The 20,352-nt window shown below is 48.5% G+C and overlaps 1 protein-coding gene across 1 annotated transcript in view; it reads left to right on the forward strand.

Moving 5' to 3' along the window:
- The first annotated feature begins 3,409 nt into the window (after nucleotides 1–3,409).
- spon1b (spondin 1b) overlaps nucleotides 3,410–20,352 on the forward strand; it is a 32,771-nt gene continuing 15,828 nt past the window's right edge. Inside the window, exons 1-6 of the mRNA XM_047050814.1 lie at nucleotides 3,410–4,031; nucleotides 4,687–4,793; nucleotides 9,223–9,356; nucleotides 12,280–12,353; nucleotides 12,670–12,792; nucleotides 13,504–13,652. Of these exons, the coding sequence (XP_046906770.1) occupies nucleotides 3,803–4,031; nucleotides 4,687–4,793; nucleotides 9,223–9,356; nucleotides 12,280–12,353; nucleotides 12,670–12,792; nucleotides 13,504–13,652 (816 nt within the window). The 5' untranslated portion in view covers nucleotides 3,410–3,802. The remainder of the gene's footprint in view (nucleotides 4,032–4,686; nucleotides 4,794–9,222; nucleotides 9,357–12,279; nucleotides 12,354–12,669; nucleotides 12,793–13,503; nucleotides 13,653–20,352) is intronic.

Consider the following 20,352-nt stretch of genomic DNA (forward strand, 5'->3'; position numbering starts at 1 on the left):
GCTCCAGGCTTGCTTCTGTGGACTCAGCACACCTCTTGGTTCCTGCGAAGGCTGAAGGGAGGGATAAATATAGTTGGGACTGAACTTTCCACAGACTGTTTCACCTTGTGTGCTTTTACAAAACTGCCACCTGGGTTCTTCTGTGCTCTTTCAAGCTTAAACGTTTTGGAAACAACAAAGTATCGTGTCATTTGAAGTTATTGTTTTTCTGCATTCACTTTTATATCAGTATACTCCTTTTTTGAGTAAGTAGCAACAATGGAGGCCTTGAACAGTAACAGAGGTGGGTTGGAATTTAGGTGGCTGAGCGGTTAGGGAATCGGGCTAGTAATTAGAAGGTTGCCGGTTTGATTCCTTGCTGATCAGAAGACGTTGTGTCCTTGTGCAAGGCACTTCACCCTACTTGCCTCAGGGGAATGTCCCTGTACTTACTGTCAGTCGTTCTGGATAAGAGCATCTGCTAAATGACTGAATGTTAATGGTTTGTGACAACACTTTTACAGTGAGGCGGTCATTTATGAGTCATCTTCTTGGACTAACGATTGCTGCTGAGGACTTGCAAATTTCTCAACCTGCATTGAAACCACAGCTTGATGAACACTGTCAGACACTGGTAATATTGTCTGGTTTATGGTGTAGTACATTTACAATTCTCCTCTTCCCTCTCTGTAGCTTGTCGTATTGATTGACAGATTAGGATAGTCATGGAGAGTGAAGCGGAATTGAGTGTAGGAGAACTCTGCAGTGGTCTGTGTATAATATAAAATACACATGACATATGTTAAATAATTGCTCAGTAAAAAGATACTACCTCAGTAAATTTGAAACTCTAGGTCATTAATCCAAGATATGAATGCACATTCACGTTTCATCAAGCTCATGTTTGATAAATGCTTAACTGTACAGACAGTCAAGTGTTTCTGTCATTAGTCAACAAGCCCAGGGTTGCAGCGGCATGAACTGTTTGTGAGGACAGACGAGATTTATTTGTAGATGTATGCTTTTTACTCAAGTAGGACAGAGGCCTTGGGAGCAGAAACATTCTTTCTTACTATGTGCGTGTCTGTCAGTGTGTGTGTGCCCGAGTTTTGTGTGTGGTCACACTTTGTGTCTCTGTGTGTATATATCTGCGTTCATGCATCTTGCATGCGTGTGTGTGTGTGTGTGCTGAGTGAGATGTTTTGTCACAGCTGATAAATTATTGTTTCCTAAAGGTTCTGCCTATTGCAGCGGCGGACTGTTTACACATACATTACACTGAGGAATGACAGAGCAGGAAGTCAGAAACTCCACTTCCTCTCCCTTCAGCTACTACACAGCACAACACAACATAGCGCAACACAATGCATTACCACAGCACAGCACAATACAAAAACAGCACGACACACCAGAGTACATTACACAACACAACACAGTGCAGTTAAGGACAGCATGGAGTTCTCCTGGTCCACCACAGCAGTAAAGGTGCTCCGCCCGACAGACGATAAGTTCACCAAAGAATATGTCAGATGTTAGCTGAGACTGCAGTTTAGCATGTCTACATCATCTTGGGATGCACATTAAGCCAAGGTTAAAAGTCAAGTCATGCACACCCTACATATCGGGGCAAAGCACACATACACATGTAGCTTGCTGATTGTGTGAGATGTGTATCCCTGATAGTTAAATGTCTTATCCTGTTCTCTTATCTACCTGCAGATAAGGACACAAGGGTGAGCCTGTGTGTTGGACACTGATGTCCTCACCAATGACACGATAACACAATCATGCGTTTCCAAAGGCAGAATGAAAAATATGGTCCTTCAGAAATCGTATTTTAATCATAGATCACCTACGGGAAAATAAAAGGCTTTTTTTTTTTACGTATGCTGTCTATCATTCTAGCTCATGTTGCAACAGAATGTAAACAACTGCCTCATTTTATGGTTTATCTAATAAGCTTTATTTGATACTGTTAGCTTTAAAGTGAGAGCAAGGATCTGTGCTCGGATCTGTTTTGTCTCAATGTTACTGGTTCCAAAAATGGGATGCCTTTGAGCCGTGTGTTTAACAAGGTCTCTGGACATGAATGACTGTATCAATACGACTTCCCCGGACTCTGAGAGAACTGGGGGTGAAGATAAACTAAACACTAAACAAACTGAGACAGAGAGAGGGCAGAGAAGATGACAGAGAGAGATAGAGAGAAGGAGGAAGTGAGCGAGAGGGAGAGTGGGAGAGGGGAGAGAAAAGAGAGAGAAAGGGTTGTGATCTCTTACTGTAATCTGCAGTCAAATGCTCCACCACTGAGCACCCCCTCAATAAGCTCTGCTCTTCCCAGCTCTGTAACCATGTCCAGCTGTACTGTTGAACTCCAGGCGAAAACAGTCCTAGGTAACTGCCCCAAGGTCTAGCGCACAGGTTCTGTTGCCCTACGGTCTACTGCCCAAGTTATGTTGCCTTAAGGTCTACTTCCCCAGGTTATGTTGCCCTCGGGTCTACTGACCAAGTTCTGCTGCTCCAGGCTCCCAGGACCCTGGGCCCCAGGCAAAAGCATTCCTCCCCCCTCAGTAACCATGTTCAGCTGTGTGAAGCCTCTGGGGACTGCGTGCCCCGAGGCCTGTTCCTCTGACACGTCACATTTCCCCCAAGGTAAACAGCCCCCTCGCCGGAGGCTCCTCTCCTGGGTAACTACCTCCAGCTGTACGCAGGGCTCAGAACTCTGACTCCACAGACATGGGACATGGGCTTGAGAGTTGAATGAGGGATTTGAGTCAAGCATAGTTTGCCGAAACAGGTCCTGTTATTTACGAATGACAGAAAAAACAACATCTGTGATCCATGCAACAACGTGTGTGTGTGTGTGTGTGTGTGTGTGTGTGTGTGTGTGTGTGTGAGGTATCGTTGAAACATTAGATGTTAAGGGACAGGGTGCTGGTGTGACATCTGCTGGTGAGCACCTTCCCAGTTTCTGCCCCGTTAATAAAAGGTTACTTCCATTCACCTACAGTCTCCTTGCCTACAGTCACCTAGCCTACACTCTCCTACCCACAATAAAACGGATCAGCTGAGTAGATGGGAGCCATGGGATCGAAAGGCGTCTTGGGATGAGATCCCTGTAGCATGTTTGTGGCTATGAACAGAACGGAAATGGAAATAAAACACCACACAGAAAGGACGACTGTAAATGCAGTCTGACTTTTTTTCATCTGTAGGCTAGTTTTGTATGATCATTCATGTAACCCCATCTTTAACTTTTTACATGCAAAATGTGTTCTCTTGCCAAACCCGAACAAAGGCTAATAAAACAGCTTAAGACAATTCAATCTGCGACTCCGTGATTTACTATGATAATCACGGTTACACAGACACTGGCTGGTAGCGCTCCCTTGCCTGCCCACAAGAATGTCAAAGTGATCCTGTCTCTCACAGCTCACCGACTATTGGTGGGATGTTTGGCTTGTGTTTAAAGTCCACTGCCTTCAGCATCACAAGCTTATTCTCTTCTTGTAAAGGGGGCTGTCGAGGATTCCCGTCACTGCGCCCCGCTTTTTACCAGTCTGAGAATTGCTCCCTACCGTAACTCATCATTCACGCCACGGAACACCGCTCTTCTCTCACAGTACGGAAACGGTGGAAGCTCCCTTTCAGTGGTAGCCTACTATAGAACTTCAAAACCCGTTCAGTACTAGAGATGACTTACGGTTTCCTTGTCCGTTTGCACTGACAGTTTCTAAATAGTTTCGTGGGATTCCCGGAGTTTGAGAGGGAACATTTATTCGTAGTTTCCCTTTGCTCTCTTTTATTTCAAGAGGTGGACGCAATGGGAATATATATCCATTTACTGCTTTTGCAGTACTTTGCCTCCAGTTTTGTTTGCAATGCCGTCGCGTTTATTGAGGAGCCCTCGGACAAGGCAGCGAAGTCGGACGGATATTGCGGCAGGATTTTACGGGCACAGACTCAGGGCACACGGAGGGAAGGTTATAATGAGTTTCGTCTCAGAATCGAAGGGGATCCTGAAAATTACCAGCCGGGGAGCAATTACAGAGGTATGCCAGAAAGCGTAAAATAATAAACAATAATGGATTGTAAAGCAAAACTTCGAAAAGCTTAGTCATCAGTCAAGTTTAAGATCAGTGCAACCGATGTTTAATTTATTGTGCCAAATCGATACAAAACAGGCCTGCTGAATGCAATTAGCCAATGTTTACAAATCAATATAAAACTTAACGACTTAATTGTTTTCCTTGCAGCTGTAAATTTGACTTGAAAATCCCTCACTCGTGTCAGGGAAATTCTTAAATGTGCCAGTCTTTTCTGGTTGCAATTTAACATCCCGTAGCCGATCATAGGAGTTTGTACCAAGTATAGGATAAAACTAGCATGGAACCTTATACATTTAAAATGTAACATTCACACAGCAGCAAACATTTTTTATCCTAATTTTAATCTTCCCCCAGCACACATACTACTCATACATGCAAACCCACCACTGTATATGGCCTCCTGTACTTTGGAATACTCTTCATTTGCTCACCTCAAAAAGAAAATTATATTCTCAAAATATTTTGGAGAAGACAAAAGTATGACTTGCAACATCCAGCCTCTTAGGTTTCTCTCGTTTGACCTATATTTCCTCACCTCTCCCCCTTCTCCCTCGCTTCAACCTCCCTCTCCTCCTTCTCCCTCTCTCCGTCCTCCCAGTGACCCTGTTGGCCTCCAGCCCAGCCTACTTCAGGGGCTTCACTCTCATCGCACTGAGGGAGGGCAGAGAGGGAACCACAGACGAGGACTTCGCTGGTCAGTTCCAGGTGAGATACATTTACATGTAGCACACGCTCTTATCCAGAGCGACTTACAGTAAGTACAGGGCCATTCCCCCCGAGGCAAGTAGGGTGAAGTGCCTTGGCCAAGGACACAACCTAATTTTGGCAAATCGATCCGGCAACCTTCTGATTACTAGCCCGACTCCCTCACCGCTCAGCCATCTGACTCCCCAGATACACACCCCATGGTCCCTCAGCAGAACCCAACAGTAGGGGAGCGCGTCTTATTCTGCGGGTCTGCCGTTAAATATGATATCTTCGACATATACCCAACTGTACGCTTCCTTTGCTAAAGTGATTTACAGCATGGTATTTACAACATGGTATTACATGTATTACATGACAGATTTTGATTGTCTTTGAAAATGAGGATTAGCCCTCGTTTAAGCCCTTGGATGAGTCAGTCTTGCTGAACAAATATGTTTAGCAGATACATAACCTGTCATGCGAGTCAGGCTGAATGTACAGAGAGTTTTCAGGACACCCTAACGGGGGGTTAGAACGCCCTTCTCCCGCCAGTCTCCCCCTCACCTAGCCTGTCCGCCCCCCCCCCCCCCCCCCCCCCCCCCCCCCCCCCCCCACACCACCACCACCTGATATAAGACTCCTGTCATCACGTCTATTTCAATATGGCAACCAAGAAAGTCTTTGTAGCTACATGTCATTTGTAGCCATGCATATTGGTTTTTCGGTCCTCCAGAGCAATGCTTCAGACAGAGTTGTATTGTTTTGTGGGTTTGACTGTAAGGAGGCTGGGACAGATGAGACAGATGCGTTCAGGTTGTCGTCGCTCCCCTGCTGCTCTTGGCTCCTCTCCTGGAATGCCACTGTCTATTTCCCGCCCCTCTCTCAAATGAAAGATGTATTGCCTCCAAGACCTTCTCAACCTTCATGTTTCAAGTCCCCAAAAAATAGTGATTGTTCTTTCATCTCCTCCACTGGTAGCGATCAAGGCCCCCGTTCCCCCCCCCCCCCACACACACAAGCAAACCGCCTTTGTTTACCTGTCTGGGATCGAACCGTGGGTCGTCCCGTTAGACCAAGAGGACAATCTTCAGGGGCAGGGCAGCCGTCTTTGGGAGCGGGCGGGCGTAGAAACCAAACCGTCTCAGCGACCGGCTGCTCGGTGTATCTAGGCCAGATTCAAGTGGCGACGCTGGGAGGAAAGCAGAACGTTGGTGGTGAGGGAGGAGATGTGAGGATTTGAGATGCGATCCGCTGTTCAGAGATAAGAGAGAGGCATCTCCATGGCGACGGGGTGGGTTTGAATGCTCCCCTCTGTCAGGTCAGAGGTCACAGTCATTACTGACTGAGGTCCACTTGAAGGTCCTCTTTAGTGTTTGAGATTCGTGGTCAAGGACGACCGGTATGAATTGGAGCCAGCCCTGAATTCAAAATGTACACATTCACAGTGTTCATAATATACCGTATGTGCAATAGAGGATATGAACTGCATATCTCTCTCACAGTCTGCCTATAGGAACATTGATAAAAGGAAGAAAGGAAGAAAAGTTTTTTCGCACAAAAAACAGTTTTTATGTCAGTGCTTCACCATTCAAAGTGTTCTCCAGTTGCAACGGCAGACGTGGCCTCTCATGTGCTGCTTTTCACGCCGACTTCACACCAAAGCTGAGAGTCCTAAAAGCAGGCGAGCAAGCAGCAGCATCTGTTCTGGAGAGCTTTCAGGAGAGAAAATGAGGAGCTCACTTTAATTGGTTTGATCACTTGACGTTTTTCGTCCGTGACTGAGTCAGCCCGCGACAGTTACGGACCAGCGTCCCTGAGCTGTGGTGGTGTGTCTTCTCTTCCCTGACGCCCTCACTGGCCCCTCGAAGAAAAGATGAAGACGCTAGGGGCCACGTTGCCTTCACTGGGAAGATAAAAGCGCAAACATTCATCCTTGTCGAGATGGTCAGACACACAGGCAGAGATGAGAGCTTAATGGCTGATTGAAGAATAGTGATGAGCTAAGAGGAATTATCATCACTTCTCCCGTTGATGTTTTTTGTTATTGAGTGCGGGAATTAGTTGGCCAGCTGTGAATGAATTGCAAATCTATACAGCGAGACATTATAATGGTGTGAGATATATGTCACATAATGGGATTTGATGCCAGTGAAAACCTCCTCGGAGATCCATGGTAATAAAACAGTTTGATTGATTAGGGGCCCAAGGCAAAGTATCGACGCTCCAGAGATTTGCTTTCACGAAAGGACGAATGAAATCCATCACTCCCCGGCCCGCCGCACGCGCGCTGTTGACGTGACATTTAAATCTCTCCGCACGCGTGTCACAAAGTTCCATCTGTGTTTCGAGTCCCTAAAGATTTCCCCTTATGTAGCAGCGTCTACGCTGCAAAACAGATCTTGTTCTCCTCCGTGTTGATATTCCCTTGGGGAGCGTAGGGCCTGGGCCCAGGCTCTGACTGGGCCTGCATGAGTCCTACCCATCTGTGTCTCCTGGAGAAAGGAACGTTTACTTAGAGTTTTGCTCAGCATCTGTGTTTGCTGTGGCACAGGGGACAGAGGGACTAAGAAAACAGAGGCCTTCAGCTGCTCCTCAACCAAGTCCAGAGCTGGCTGGGCACGCACGCACGTGCACGCAGACACACACACACAGACACACACATACAGAGACACAAACACACACGCCCTCTGCCACCCCCTCCTCGGGCACCGTGGAGTGCTGCAGAGAGGGAGGGAGCGGAGAGACTCTCAGCCAGAAGCCGCAATTAAAACAAACGCTCCCCTCTCCCTGGCTGCTCTCCTTCCTCCCGTTTGCTTTTCTCGTTTCTCTCTCTTTCTCTGCTCTCTGTCTCTTCTCTCTTTCTCTGCTCTCTGTCTCTGCTCTCTTTCTTTCTCTTCCTCTCTGTCTTTTTCTGGAGCTTTCTTGCACCATCCCGGCTCGCTTTTCCGTTTCTCTTTCTCCCCTCTCTCGCTCTTTGTCTTTCTCTCCCTCTCCCCAGGCTGGTCGTAGGCCGCCTCAGATATGACAGCCACTTAGAGGCAGTTTGGAGGTAAAACAGTCTGCGGCGCTCCCATGGGACGGATCTGTTTAGCCTAGTTACAGCACAATGGACTCCACCCCCTCCCTTCTACTGTCCTAGTGCTGCTCTCCCCCCTCCCATCTCAAAGCCTCCGTACTGCTCTATACACCCTCGCGGAGACCTATTTGGAGGGTATATGTTGGGGGGAAACACACATCCTAACGGGGGGGGTGAAGAGGGTTTTTTTGCCCTTCAGTTGATCCATTTGCTTCCTCCCTCGGTCAAACCCACGTTCTGTGTCTTTTCGTTGCTCTCTTTCGGTGCGTGTCTCTCTTTTCCATCCTCCTCTCTCTCTCTCTTTTTCTGTGCCAGTTGTTAGAGGGCTGTCTATGACTGACAGGATCTGGTTCCTGACAAGACACAGAAATAAACTTCATTGGTTGTTAGCAGAGACCTTGGGAATCCGCTGGCACACTCACACACACACACATGCACACACATATCCTGGCAGCTGTGAGCCTGGGTGAGGCAGCAGCGTGTCAATAATGGAGAAAGTAGTTCATTGGGGCGCAGAAGTAAACAGCCCAGAACATTCCAGGAAGCACAGTATAAACCTCCTCCTGGTCTGTAAACAGGACTGATGGAAACAACCTGTGCACACGGGCTCATGAGTCACAGAGCAGGAGAGACAGGAAGCAGTAGGAACACAAGACTCAGGGTATTCTGCGGTTTATTACTGCCCTCTTTCTTTCTTCCTTTCAGGCTTTCCTTCTTTCCTCCTCGCTTGCTTCACTTCTTTCCGTCTTTCTAGCTGCTTCCGCCCCTTTGTCGCGCGGCCACCAGCCCTCCGTCTCCATTAAGCCCTCGAACAGTTTTTAATTAAAAGCAGAAATGGTTCGATCGCAGAGGAACCTCCGGGAGGGACTCCCTCAGGGCTGCAGTCTCAGCCCCGGCAGCAGCCCTGAGCAGGGAGCTGGGACCTGCCACTGTTGTACTGTATAAGATCTTATTGATCCCCATCCAAGGGAGTCTCTGGCGTCTGAGCACGCGTCATCTCCTGGCTCTGGCTCTGCACAGAGTCAAAAAAGGGGAAAAAGTAAACGAAAAGAGAACCAGCTGTGTGTGTGGATCAGCTGTCCTGTCTCTCTCCTAGAATATTGATATCAGCTATCCTGTCTCTCTCCTAGATTATTGAGATCAGCTGTCCTGTCTCTCTCCTAGAATATTGATATCAGCTATCCTGTCTCTCTCCTAGAATATTGATATCAGCTATACTATGTCTCTCCTAGATTATTGATATCAACTGTCCTGTCTCTCTCCTAGATTATTGAGATCAGATATCCTGGCTGTCTCTCTCCTAGATTATCGATATCAGCTATACTGTCTCTCGATAGATAACTGATATCAGCTATCCTGTCTCTCTCCTAGATCATTGATGAGGACGACACCCAGTTCCTGACCAACTGCCCCCCCGCCGTGACAGAGAGCACCCCCCGCAGGCGCACCAGGATCCAGGTGTACTGGACAGCGCCCCCTGCTGGCAGCGGCTGCGTCATCCTCAAGTAGGCGGCCTCACTAAAGTGTTCCTAGAACCCCGTTTGTCTCATACTGAAACACATATGACACACACGTGCACACACACACACACACACGCACGCACACACACACACTCATCAGATCATTTGCATTGGGAGAGAATGGGGGTTCGACCCTTATTAACTGTGATAGAGGATGGAAGTAAGGTGTTAAAATGCAATTACCATATCTCATCCAGTCACCTGAACACTAATCAGACATAATACCCTGTTTCAGTGCTAATGTTCAGAGGTGTGAAATTGAGGTGAGATTGAATTGGAACAAGAACAATTGAAGTAGCTCTAGTTTGAAACTATATACAGTTAATGTCCTCAGATTACCTAACCTCCCTGCACATAGACAGACCAGAAGAGACAGGCTACTTCTCCTGCAGCTTGATTCAAAGCTTCTACTTGTAGACCAATTGGAAAGCTATTCCTCCTCTTCTCCTCCTCGTCCTGCTCTTCCTCCTCCTAGCCTGGTTCCTCGTCTTCCTCCTCCGCTTCCTCTTCACTCCACTTTGCTCTGCTCACTTTCCTGAGATGCCTGGATTTAAACCCTCTTGCTCTGAAGAAGAATCTGGTTACATATAATGTATCTTCCCACTCCATTTCCCAGATGGCTTATTGCTGCTCTGGTATTATTCCAATTAATGTTGCGGTGCAAAACATCTGCAAATCATACCTTGTATTGCTGTCATTTAGTGTGTGCCTGTCAGGGTAGAGACACAGTGTTCCAACCGCCTGCTCCAGCCTCAACTCCAGCTCCTAGACCCCCACCTCCAACCCCAACCCCAGCCCTAGCCCCTAGCCCCTAGCCCCTAGCCCCTAGCCCCTGGCCCCTAGCCCCTAGCCCCTAGCCCATAGCCCATAGCCCCTAGCCCCTAGCCCCCCACATCCAGCCCCAGCCTCAGCCCTACCCCCCAGTCATCCTCAGTGCAGTAGCTCCAGGGCTGGGCTGGTAGCCAATAGAAGACTGGTGTGAGGCAGAGCAGCCGTCACCCTCCATCCGACATCAAATAAAACCCAATTCCGTGTCCCGTCCCCAGACATCTCCCCAGAAAGTGTGGAGTGAAAACCAAACCCACAGCTCTTCACCTGCACAAAGATAGAAAGACACCAAGGGAAAAGGAGGAGGGAACAGATCAGTAGCTCAATAGAGCCACGTCCTGTGGGGTTTTACAGTCTATTAGAGGTAGCTCTTCTCCCCAACAACACACACAGACAGACACACAGACACACACAGACACACACATAGACACACACATAGACACACACATTCCACCAAGACAAGCTCCCAGAATGGTTGAACTTCTGTAGTACCATACTGATAGTCATTTCAGTTACTGTAAAAGAAAAAGGGCTGTTGGTGCTGCTAACGCCAGAGGATGAGTGTGTGTCCAGAGCGATTGGTCCACAGAGGAGATCTCTTCTGGTTGTGAAGGTCTGGCTTATTGGGACCAGAAGCATGGACCCACAGTGAGACCACTGAAGCCTGCATTTCCTTCTCTGTATGGCCTCATGTGTCTGTGTGTGTATGTCTTTATGTGTGTGTCGGTGTGTATTTGGGTGTATGCATGTCTGTGTGTCAGTGTCTCGTTGAGTGCGGGTGTGTGGTAGCATGCGTGTGTCTGTGTCTCTTTGTGTGTTTGCATTTATGTGTGTGTGTGTTTGTTGGTGTGTGTGTGTGTGTCTTTGTTCGTGTGTGTGTGAAGAAAGATTTAAAGGGCTTTGTGAAAACCGTGGGCGACCGAAAGAGGACACACACCCGGAAGCGGTGTGTGTTTTTCTAAACATGGGCAGTAGTTGTTGTCGAGGACAGTTTTGGCTTTGGCATTCCCTGTTGTGAAGGAAGTGTCGTGCCCCCTGACCTCTCGGGTCAGATGTAGAGCAGCTGTTAAGACTTCTGACCTGTGACCTCTCCTGGACAGTGTCTGTCTGGAAATACTCCCCCCTGGGAGCTTAGAGGGATGGAAAGAGAACGGGTGGGAGGGATAGAGAGAGGAAGGAAGGAATACAGAACGGAAGAGTGGGGTGAGTGAGATTTTTGCAGTATATATGTATTTGTGAAAGTCCGTAATATGAAACTGAAAACTAGGCAGGGCTGTGAAGCCTGGCTGTCTGAAGAAGCAGTCTGCATGCTTCCTCCTCTCAGCTCAAAGGGAAGATTTGCCTTCTTCGAGGACCCTTGGTGGCCAGGACACACACTCACACACACTCACACACTCCGTTCGATCTGTTCACTGTTCAGGCTGTGAGGTAAATATTGAACTGGGCCACACATCTGGATTGGTTATTCCACAATGTGATTGGTAAAATAATCTGTCTCGTTGGTTGTACTCAGTTTAGGTTGTGGTGGTGATATTGGTCTGCAGTGTTAGAATAACATTCTCAAGCATCTGCTTCTGTACTCTGCGATGTCATGAGGAGCATGAAGCACGAGGAGCCAAAGGAAACATCTAGTTTCTATCTGTTTACAGAATACAGTTGATCTGTTTACAGGATACAGCTTGTTTATTTGTTAACAGCTTAAAGCTCATTTATCTGTTTACAGGATAAAGCTAGTTTAACTGTTTACAGGATACAGCTAGTTTATCTGTTTACAGGATACAGCTAGTTTCTCTCTGTTCAAAGGAAATAGCTAGTTTATCTATTTACAGGATACAGCTCGTTCATGTCTTTAAGGATACAGCTAGTTTCTATGAGACAGGATACAGGTAGCTTCTCTGTTTACAGGAAACAGTTAGCTTCTCTGTTCACAGGATACAGGTATCTTCTCGGTTTACAGGATACAAGTAGCTTCTCTTAGCAATATGCATTTGTTTTTTTTGTTAGGTTTTACAATCCAACATAATGACCACACAGGCCATACAGTGTGTGTGTCATGGTGTGTGTTTGCTCCTGTCCTCAGGGCCAGCATTGTGCAGAAGAAGGTCATCTATTTCCAGGATGAAGGCTCGCTTACCATCAGGCTGTGTGAGAAAGGTACCTGAACTTCCTCTCAGACGGCTGTTCTACAGACGCCATCACGACACGCTACTCCAACGCCAACGAATGTTGATCACGCCGTTCTCGTTCCACTTAGTATATAATGTGGTCCCTCCCTCCCTCTCCCTCTCTCTCCCTCTCTCTCTCTTTGTTATTTCTCTCTCCCTCCCTCCTTCTCTATATCCCTCCCTCCCTTTCCATCCATCTCTCTCCCTCTCTCCCTCCCTCCTTCTTTGTCTCTCTCTCCTTTTTACCTGTTTCTCTTTCTCTTGTCTTTCGCGCTCTCTGTGTGTGTGTGTTTTCACCCTTGCAGAGGCAGTGTTTGGAGCCGCTACAGAGAAGCCTGGTTTGGAATGCTGTGCTTGTGGAACTGCCAAGTACAGACTTACCTTCCATGGGAACTGGTCAGAGAAAGTTCACCCCAAAGATTACCCCAGTGAGTCTTGCAGATGCCCACACATTTGCACACGCATTGCACTCTTACACACACACACACACATTCAAGAAAAAAATATACATACACATGCTCAGAACCCACCCATGTACGCACACACACACACACGTTCACATAAGCAAGAACCTGCGTACACGCGCTCAAAACACTCGCCAAAACGCACCAACGCTATAATGATATCAAGTCAGCCTATTATAGTAAAGTGATATCATTACTGAGCAGCTGTTAAGTGTGGCCCAGCCACACACTCGCAACATGGCTCCTGCAGTCTGCCTAATGGGTTAGCAGCTTAGGAAAGGAATCTCCTTACATAACTGAGGATGGAAAACGTCTTTTCGGGCAGAAAAGAAGAAAACAAGTAGGGGAACATTGAAGAACATCAGAGGGCTGAACCCACGTTCTGCTTGACTTAAACAGGTTAGCCAGATAGGTTGTCTGTTTCTTTTCCTAGGAGCTCTCTAGGCAATCTGTCACACAAAGAGAGAGCGTGTGTGCGCCTGTGTGTACGAGAGAGACAGAGAGACAGATCGAGAAGGCGAGAGAGAGAAAGAGAAACGTCGAGAGAGAGAGCGAGACAGCACGTCTACCTGTGTGTGCGTCTATGTGCCGACGCATCTGTGTACGTCTGGTTGTGTGTGTGTGTCTGTGTGTGTATGCACCCATGTGTGCGTGTTCTCTCTCCCCCCCCCCCAGGACGAGCCAACCACTGGTCTGCTCTGATCGGGGCGTCCCACACGCAGGACTATGTGCTGTGGGAGTACGGCGGCTACGCCAGCGAGGGCGTCAGGCAGGTGGCCGAGCTGGGCTCGCCCGTCAAGATGGAGGAGGAGATACGGCAGAAGGTAGGGATGATCCTGCTCACAGGGGAAGAGGAGGGGAGTGACGCGGAGAGGGGAGAAAGGGAGGAAGAAGGAGAGGACCATAGAACGCAAGGGAGACAGAAAATGAGAGAGAGAGAGAGACAGAGAGAGAGAGAGAGAGACACAGTGAGAGACAGAGAGACAGAGAGAGAAAGAGAGAGAGAGAGAGAAACAAAAGAAAGAAAGAGGAACAGAAAGAGAGAAAAAGCAAGAGAGAAAGAGAATGTTAAATGTCTTGTAGGATTGGATTCCTCCACCCCAGCACATTTGTCTTTCCCATAATGCATCGGGGGCTAGTGATAATGTGTCAGACATCACAGCTTTAGGTTGATCACTCTATCTTGTAAATGGAATAGTCTCCCTGTTGTCAGGCATCATCATCTGGACCGGGTGTGTGCGCAGCGCTCTTATCTCCCCCCCCCCCCGTGTGAACAATCGCGGTCGGACTAGATAGTAGTCAGGACAGAGAGACAAACAAAGGGAATAACAAACTAATAGAATGAAGACGGAAAAAAGAAAACTTTGTGCATGAATGTGTGTGTGTCTCTGTGTCTATTTACGCCTCTCTCTTTGTGTGTGTGTGTGTCTGGGGCCTGGTATCTGTGGGCAGAGTAGAACACTGACCCTGCCTCTAGAGGGGTGAGGTCTGCCTCTAAAAGGGCTCTGCCTCTAGAGGGGTCAGGTCTGCCCTTAAAGGGGCTCTGCCTCTCGAGTTGTCAGGTCTGCCTCTAAAGGGGCTCTGCCTCTCGAGGGGTCAGGTCTGCCTCTAAAGGGGCTCTGCCTCTCGAGTTGTCAGGTCTGCCTCTAAAGGTGCTCTGCCTCTCGAGGGGTCAGGTCTGCCTCTAAAGGGCTCTGCCTCTAGAGGGGTCAGGTCTGCCCTTAAAGGGGCTCTGCCTCTAAAAGGGTCAGGTCTGCCTCTAAAGGGGCTCTGCCTCTCGAGTTGTCAGGTCTGCCTCTAAAGGGGCTCTGCCTCTCGAGGGGTCAGGTCTGCCTCTAAAGGGGCTCTGCCTCTCGAGTTGTCAGGTCTGCCTCTAAAGGTGCTCTGCCTCTCGAGGGGTCAGGTCTGCCTCTAAAGGGCTCTGCCTCTAGAGGGGTCAGGTCTGCCCTTAAAGGGGCTCTGCCTCTAAAAGGGTCAGGTCTGCCTCTAAAGGGGCTCTGCCTCTCGAGGGGTCAGGTCTGCCTCTGGACGGGCCTTGCTCCAGGGACCGCCTCTCCGTGTTCTGTGAGCCTCACACATGCCAAGCTCACACCCCCTACTTCATTCTATTAGTTTGTTATCCTTTTTGTCTGTCTCTCTGTTCTGACTGCTGTATGTAATCCAACCGTATTCCTGTTGTTACTGGAATACATCGATTTGGACACAGGTTTCACTGGCATTATCACACCTTGTTCATTTAGCAGATGATCAAGCATCTGAAGAGGAGAGTGTACTCAACAACAGTATTTCCGTGGTCCGAGTCAAGAAATGTATTTTTACCAGGCTCAGAGTAGTAACCATCTCGATTCACATCCCCAAACCCTCTCTACCGTAGCCCTGTCACTTCGGCTCCCGACCAGAAATGGTTCCCAGATTGCAGGGAATATAACCACATCACAGTGAAGAGAGTGAGGTGGGAAATGGAGCCAGGCCAGATAATGCCACCCTGGAGACTTCAGTGTATCATTAAGGCCGTGGTCTCCTCTGACACTGTGGGAAGGTAATTAGGAGTGCGCTAAGAAGGCATGGCTGCTTATTTCCTGCAACACGATGCTGTGAAATTTCTATTTCGTAGAACAGTATGGGGCTTAGCTATTAGCATAGAATAGATATACTTGGCATTGTGACTCCAATCGGTGTGTGATTGAGATGGGGGGGAGGGAGGGTGTGTGTGCGTGTGTGTGGAGATCCTCCTGCTGTCTTCCAGGTGGGGTCAGCTCAGTTGAGTTTGTGTGTGTAGCTGGTGGAGGTGTGTGTGTGTGTGGGGGGGTGTGTGTTTAGCTGGTTGGGGTATGTGTGTGTGGGGGGGGGGGGTGTGTAGCTGGTTGGGGTATATGTGTGTGTGGGGGGGGGGTGTGTAGCTGGTTGGGGTGTGTGTGGGGGGTGTAGCTGGTTGGGGTGTGTGTGTGTGTGGGGGGGTGTAGATGGTTGGGGTCTGTGTGGGGGTGTGTGTGTGTAGCTGGTTGGGGCGTGTGTGTGTGTGGGGGTGTGTGTGTGTAGCTGGTTGGGGCGTGTGTGTGTGTGGGGAGTGTGTGTGTAGCTGGTTGGGGCGTGTGTGTGTGTGGGGAGTGTGTGTGTAGCTGGTTGGGGCGTGTGTGTGTGGGGGTGTGTGTGTGTAGCTGGTTGGGGCGTGTGTGTGTGTGGGGAGTGTGTGTGTAGCTGGTTGGGGCGTGTGTGTGTGTGGGGAGTGTGTGTGTAGCTGGTTGGGGCGTGTGTGTGTGTGGGGAGTGTGTGTGTAGCTGGTTGGGGCGTGTGTGTGTGTGGGGGTGTGTGTGTGTAGCTGGTTGGGGCGTGTGTGTGTGTGGGGGTGTGTGTGTGTAGCTGGTTGGGGCGTGTGTGTGTGTGGGGTGTGTGTGTGTAGCTGGTTGGGGCGTGTGTGTGTGTGGGGTGTGTGTGTGTAGCTGGTTGGGGCGTGTGTGTGTGTGTGCTGCTGACAGGCTGCTCTGTGGGGGCAGAGTGGTGTTTGGTCTGGCTGTCTGCTCCTGTCTCTCTGGCCACAGGGGAAACCGAGGCCAGCCAAGGGCTATACAGACACCCCCAAAAACCTGATTAATAAACACTCTCACTCTCCCCCCCCCCAAAATGTCTTCCTCTCTCTCTCTCTCTCTCTCTCTCTCTCTCTCTCTCACTCTCTCTCTCTCTCTCTCTCTCTCTTTCTCGCTCCCTCTCACTTTTTCGATCTCTCCCTGCCCATCTCTCCTTATTTGTCTATCTCTCCTCCTCTTTCTCCCTCTCTTTGTCTCCCCCCCACTCTCCCCCTTGCTCTGTCTTTCCAACTCTCTCTGTCTTTCTTTCTCTAAATCTACCTCTCTCTCTCCCTCCATCTCTCTGTTTCTCTGTATTTCTCTCTACTTCTCTCTCTCTCTATTTCACAGCATGCAACTGACAAACAACATATCCACACTTTGAAACCTCCTACTATTCTCTAGGCAGGCCCAGCTTAGTTTAGTGTGTGTGTGTGTGGTGTGTAGTGTCTGTGTAGCTGGTTGAGTGTGTATGTAGCTGGTTGGGGTGTGTGTGTAGCTGGTTGGGGTGTGGAGGTGGTTGCTGTATGTGTGTGTGGACAAACACTCTGCCCAGAAAAACAGACCTAAACAAACCCTGATTATGAAGCACTTTCACACCTTCGAAAACGGTCACTGAATCCTGCATCTCTCTTCAAAATTAGACACACATTCATCTGGAAACACTGAAGTTAGACTTTTCAGCGGGGCGAACATGCAGTATCAACACAGCTTCGAGTGTTGGGAACGAGCTGCCAGTTGTCGGTTGTTTGGAAGTGGGCCACAGAATTCCTCCCCGAGTGCGTGGATCATCTTCTGGCTGGTCCTTTGTTCCGCGAGTCTCACACACACTGCTTCCTTGCGCTGTGTTGAAAAGGTGCAAGCAGACGTTTATCCAAGAGCAATTGTCTAATTTCAGTGGACTGGCAGTTTTGGGCTTGGCTGTCAGCTTGGGTTTGCCTGGTGGCAGCCTGACAGCCTTGTTCCCCTCTGCTGCCTGCCAAAACAGGATGTTACAATACGCTCCTGGCTCTCCGCACTGAAAACTACGTCCATTCTTCTCTCCTGAAATGTCTCGAAAGTAGGGAAATTGAAATGTCTTTTTTCATTTCAAATCCTCCGTCTCCGGGGACGAGACTAGAAGAACAGTAGTGTCTTGGTAGTGTATGCCGTGGGTTTATGTGAGGATGTTTGAAGGCGACGTTTGGGTTGGGGTCTGAATGTGTTAAGGTGTCCATCTGTGTGTGTGTGTGTGTGTGTGTGTGTACATAGGAATCTAACCCATTCTCCGAGGACTCCACTGTGATGATAGGAAGACAAAGGCCGCAATTTCTTATGTCTCTCTAATCCCACAAACCAGCTCCCTTAATCCCATACACCTCCATGTTAATCCAGGAACCGGGAGACAGGGATGGGGGGGGGGGGGTCTACATTTGTCTGCGTACGCAAGTGTAATAAACACACTCACTCCATAGATTTACATTTAGTCATTTAGCAGACACTCTCATCCAGAGCGACTTACAGTAAGTACAGGGACATTCTCCCCGAGGACACAACCTCATTTTGCACGGCCGGGAATCGAATCGAACCGGCAACCTTCTGATTAATAGCCCAACCTCCTAACCGGACCCAGCCATCTGACCCCCAGATTTCAAAGCCCTAAAATGACGATGGCTTCTCTGTTTTACTGTACAGTGCTCTAGAAATCACTTGCTGTTGAAGAGGAAGTTATTGCCTCCATTTTGATTGTCTGTTGGCAGAGCTATTCTGAACCTTCCCTTTCCTCTCCCCCTTCCTCTCGGAAGACTGACTTCCTGTTGCCAGTTCACTCCTCCCCATCTGACAAATTGCAGGCACCCGTCTTTCTGTTTCCTTTTTCATTTTCAAGATTTTCACGGGAGGTATGGAGGAGAGGGAGACAGGAGAGATGGAGGGATGAAGGGGGTGGGAGAACTGTCCTTCACTTTCATCTGAAAACTCAGAGGAATTTGCAGCGGGCCCCTTAGATGTCTTCACAGATCCACAGAACGAAAAGCAGACAGACAGGCTGACAGACAGACAGATAGGCAGGCAAACAGACAAACAAAAAGCAGCACAAGTACACAGGAAACCTCTTATACAGACAGGCAGACAGACAGAGAGGCAGGGAGACAAGCAGTGAGTGTGAGAGAGAGAGAGAGAGAGACAGAGAGAAAGGGAGAGAGAGAGTCTTTATTGCCTCCCACGTAGCTCTCTGTCAGTAGAAGGAGGAAGGGAGTTTTTTCAGCCTGCATCTGACAGCCCTCTTCACTCTCTCACACACACACACACACACACACATCCTAATACCCCCCCCCCCCCCCCCACACACACACACACACACCCTGCAGCCTCCAGGCTGCTAAGTAAGGCTCCCTCACAGTAAACCACAGGCTCCAGAAGTGCCGTCACCTGCTGACATTGTTTCTGTTCCTGTAATGAAAATGTGAAACTTTGTTTGCAATAAGCAGGCATATACTTTTAAATTATGTGTGTGTGTGCATGCATGTGTGTGTTGGAGTGTGGAAAATAGAGCACAGATATACAAACTGAATGCAGTCAAAGTACTGGTTTCTCGTGAGAGCGCGAGTGAAGCACTGAAAAAGGCCTTCTCGGTAGATGTCCCCTATTTTCTGGAAACATTTTGTACAAAATTGTCCATGGCTTGTTCTTTAGGGTGTGTGTGTATGCGTGTGTGTGTGGTTTTATGTGTGCAATATGACCAAACCCAACAGACTTTCATAAACCTCAAGCACACAGTTAATACAATAGTATCACATTGTGCTCCCATAGTGACCCATAAGCATAAACACACACACACACACATATACAGTGCTTCTTTAATTCATGAAGGCCCCCTCATACATCATAACAGCATTCTGTCTGTTTTCAGACCTGTGGTCTGTGATAGGCTCTGTGTAAATGAGCTCCACAGGAGAGCCTGACTGTAATCTGTCCATGATTTACCCTGTGGGTCCAAACACACAGAAGGGGCTGGAGGGGACCGTGCTACACACACACACTCGCATATGCATGCACACACACACAGACAGCAGTTTGACTGAGAGCGCCGTCTCTATACTAAAAACACTGCTGCTCCAAGGTTGTTATTGTTTCCTGGTTGTAAGAGATCGGGAAGGACCTCTCTGTCTCTCCCTCTTCCTCTTCCTCTCACTCTCTCTCTCTCTCTCTCCCTCTCACTCTCTCTCTCTCTCTCTCTCTCTCTCTCTCTCTCTCTCTCTCTCTCTCTCTCTCTCTCTCTCTCTCTCTCTCTCTCTCTCTATATATATATATATATATATATATATATATATATTACATTTCTGTCTCCCTCTCTCCCTCTCTGTCTTTCCATCCCCATCTCTCTCTTCCAGGCTGTGAAGGACCGTCTCTAGGGACCTTCAAGGTCTCCTCTTCTCTACTGCTCAGTCCACCACGTCTCTTCATCCAATTGAATTATTTACTAACTCACACTTTTAATTTTACAAATGTTCTACCACGGGTGATGGACAAAAGACCAGTTGTATACTGTTGGCCGTAAGGATTTAAAATGCGTGGGAGGACAATGTTCATATTCACACCTGCCAGTGTGTGGTTGAGGGGGGGGGGGGGGGGGGGGGGGGGGGGGGGGCTTCTGGCTTCAAATTCTCAAGGCTGATCCTAATTGGTTCAGCGCAGATCGGAAGCAATACAGTAAGAGGAGGATGTGATACTGCCGTGGTTGGTGGACACATTTGGAGTGTGTGCTTGTGTGTGTCTGTGTGTGAGTGTGAATCTGTGTGCATGTGAGTGTGTGTGAGTGTGTGTTTATCTGTGTGTGAGGCTGTGTTTGTGTGTGTGTGAATCTGTGTGCATGTAAGTGTGTGTTTGTGTGTGTCTGTGTGTTCATGACCAAAAAAAATAATCGCCTTTGATGGAACACATTGTAGTGGGATTCAATTTGAGATCAAAGCAAAGCTACATT

Source organism: Hypomesus transpacificus, unplaced genomic scaffold (genome assembly GCF_021917145.1).
Source record: "Hypomesus transpacificus isolate Combined female unplaced genomic scaffold, fHypTra1 scaffold_129, whole genome shotgun sequence".
Taxonomy (NCBI): domain Eukaryota; kingdom Metazoa; phylum Chordata; class Actinopteri; order Osmeriformes; family Osmeridae; genus Hypomesus; species Hypomesus transpacificus.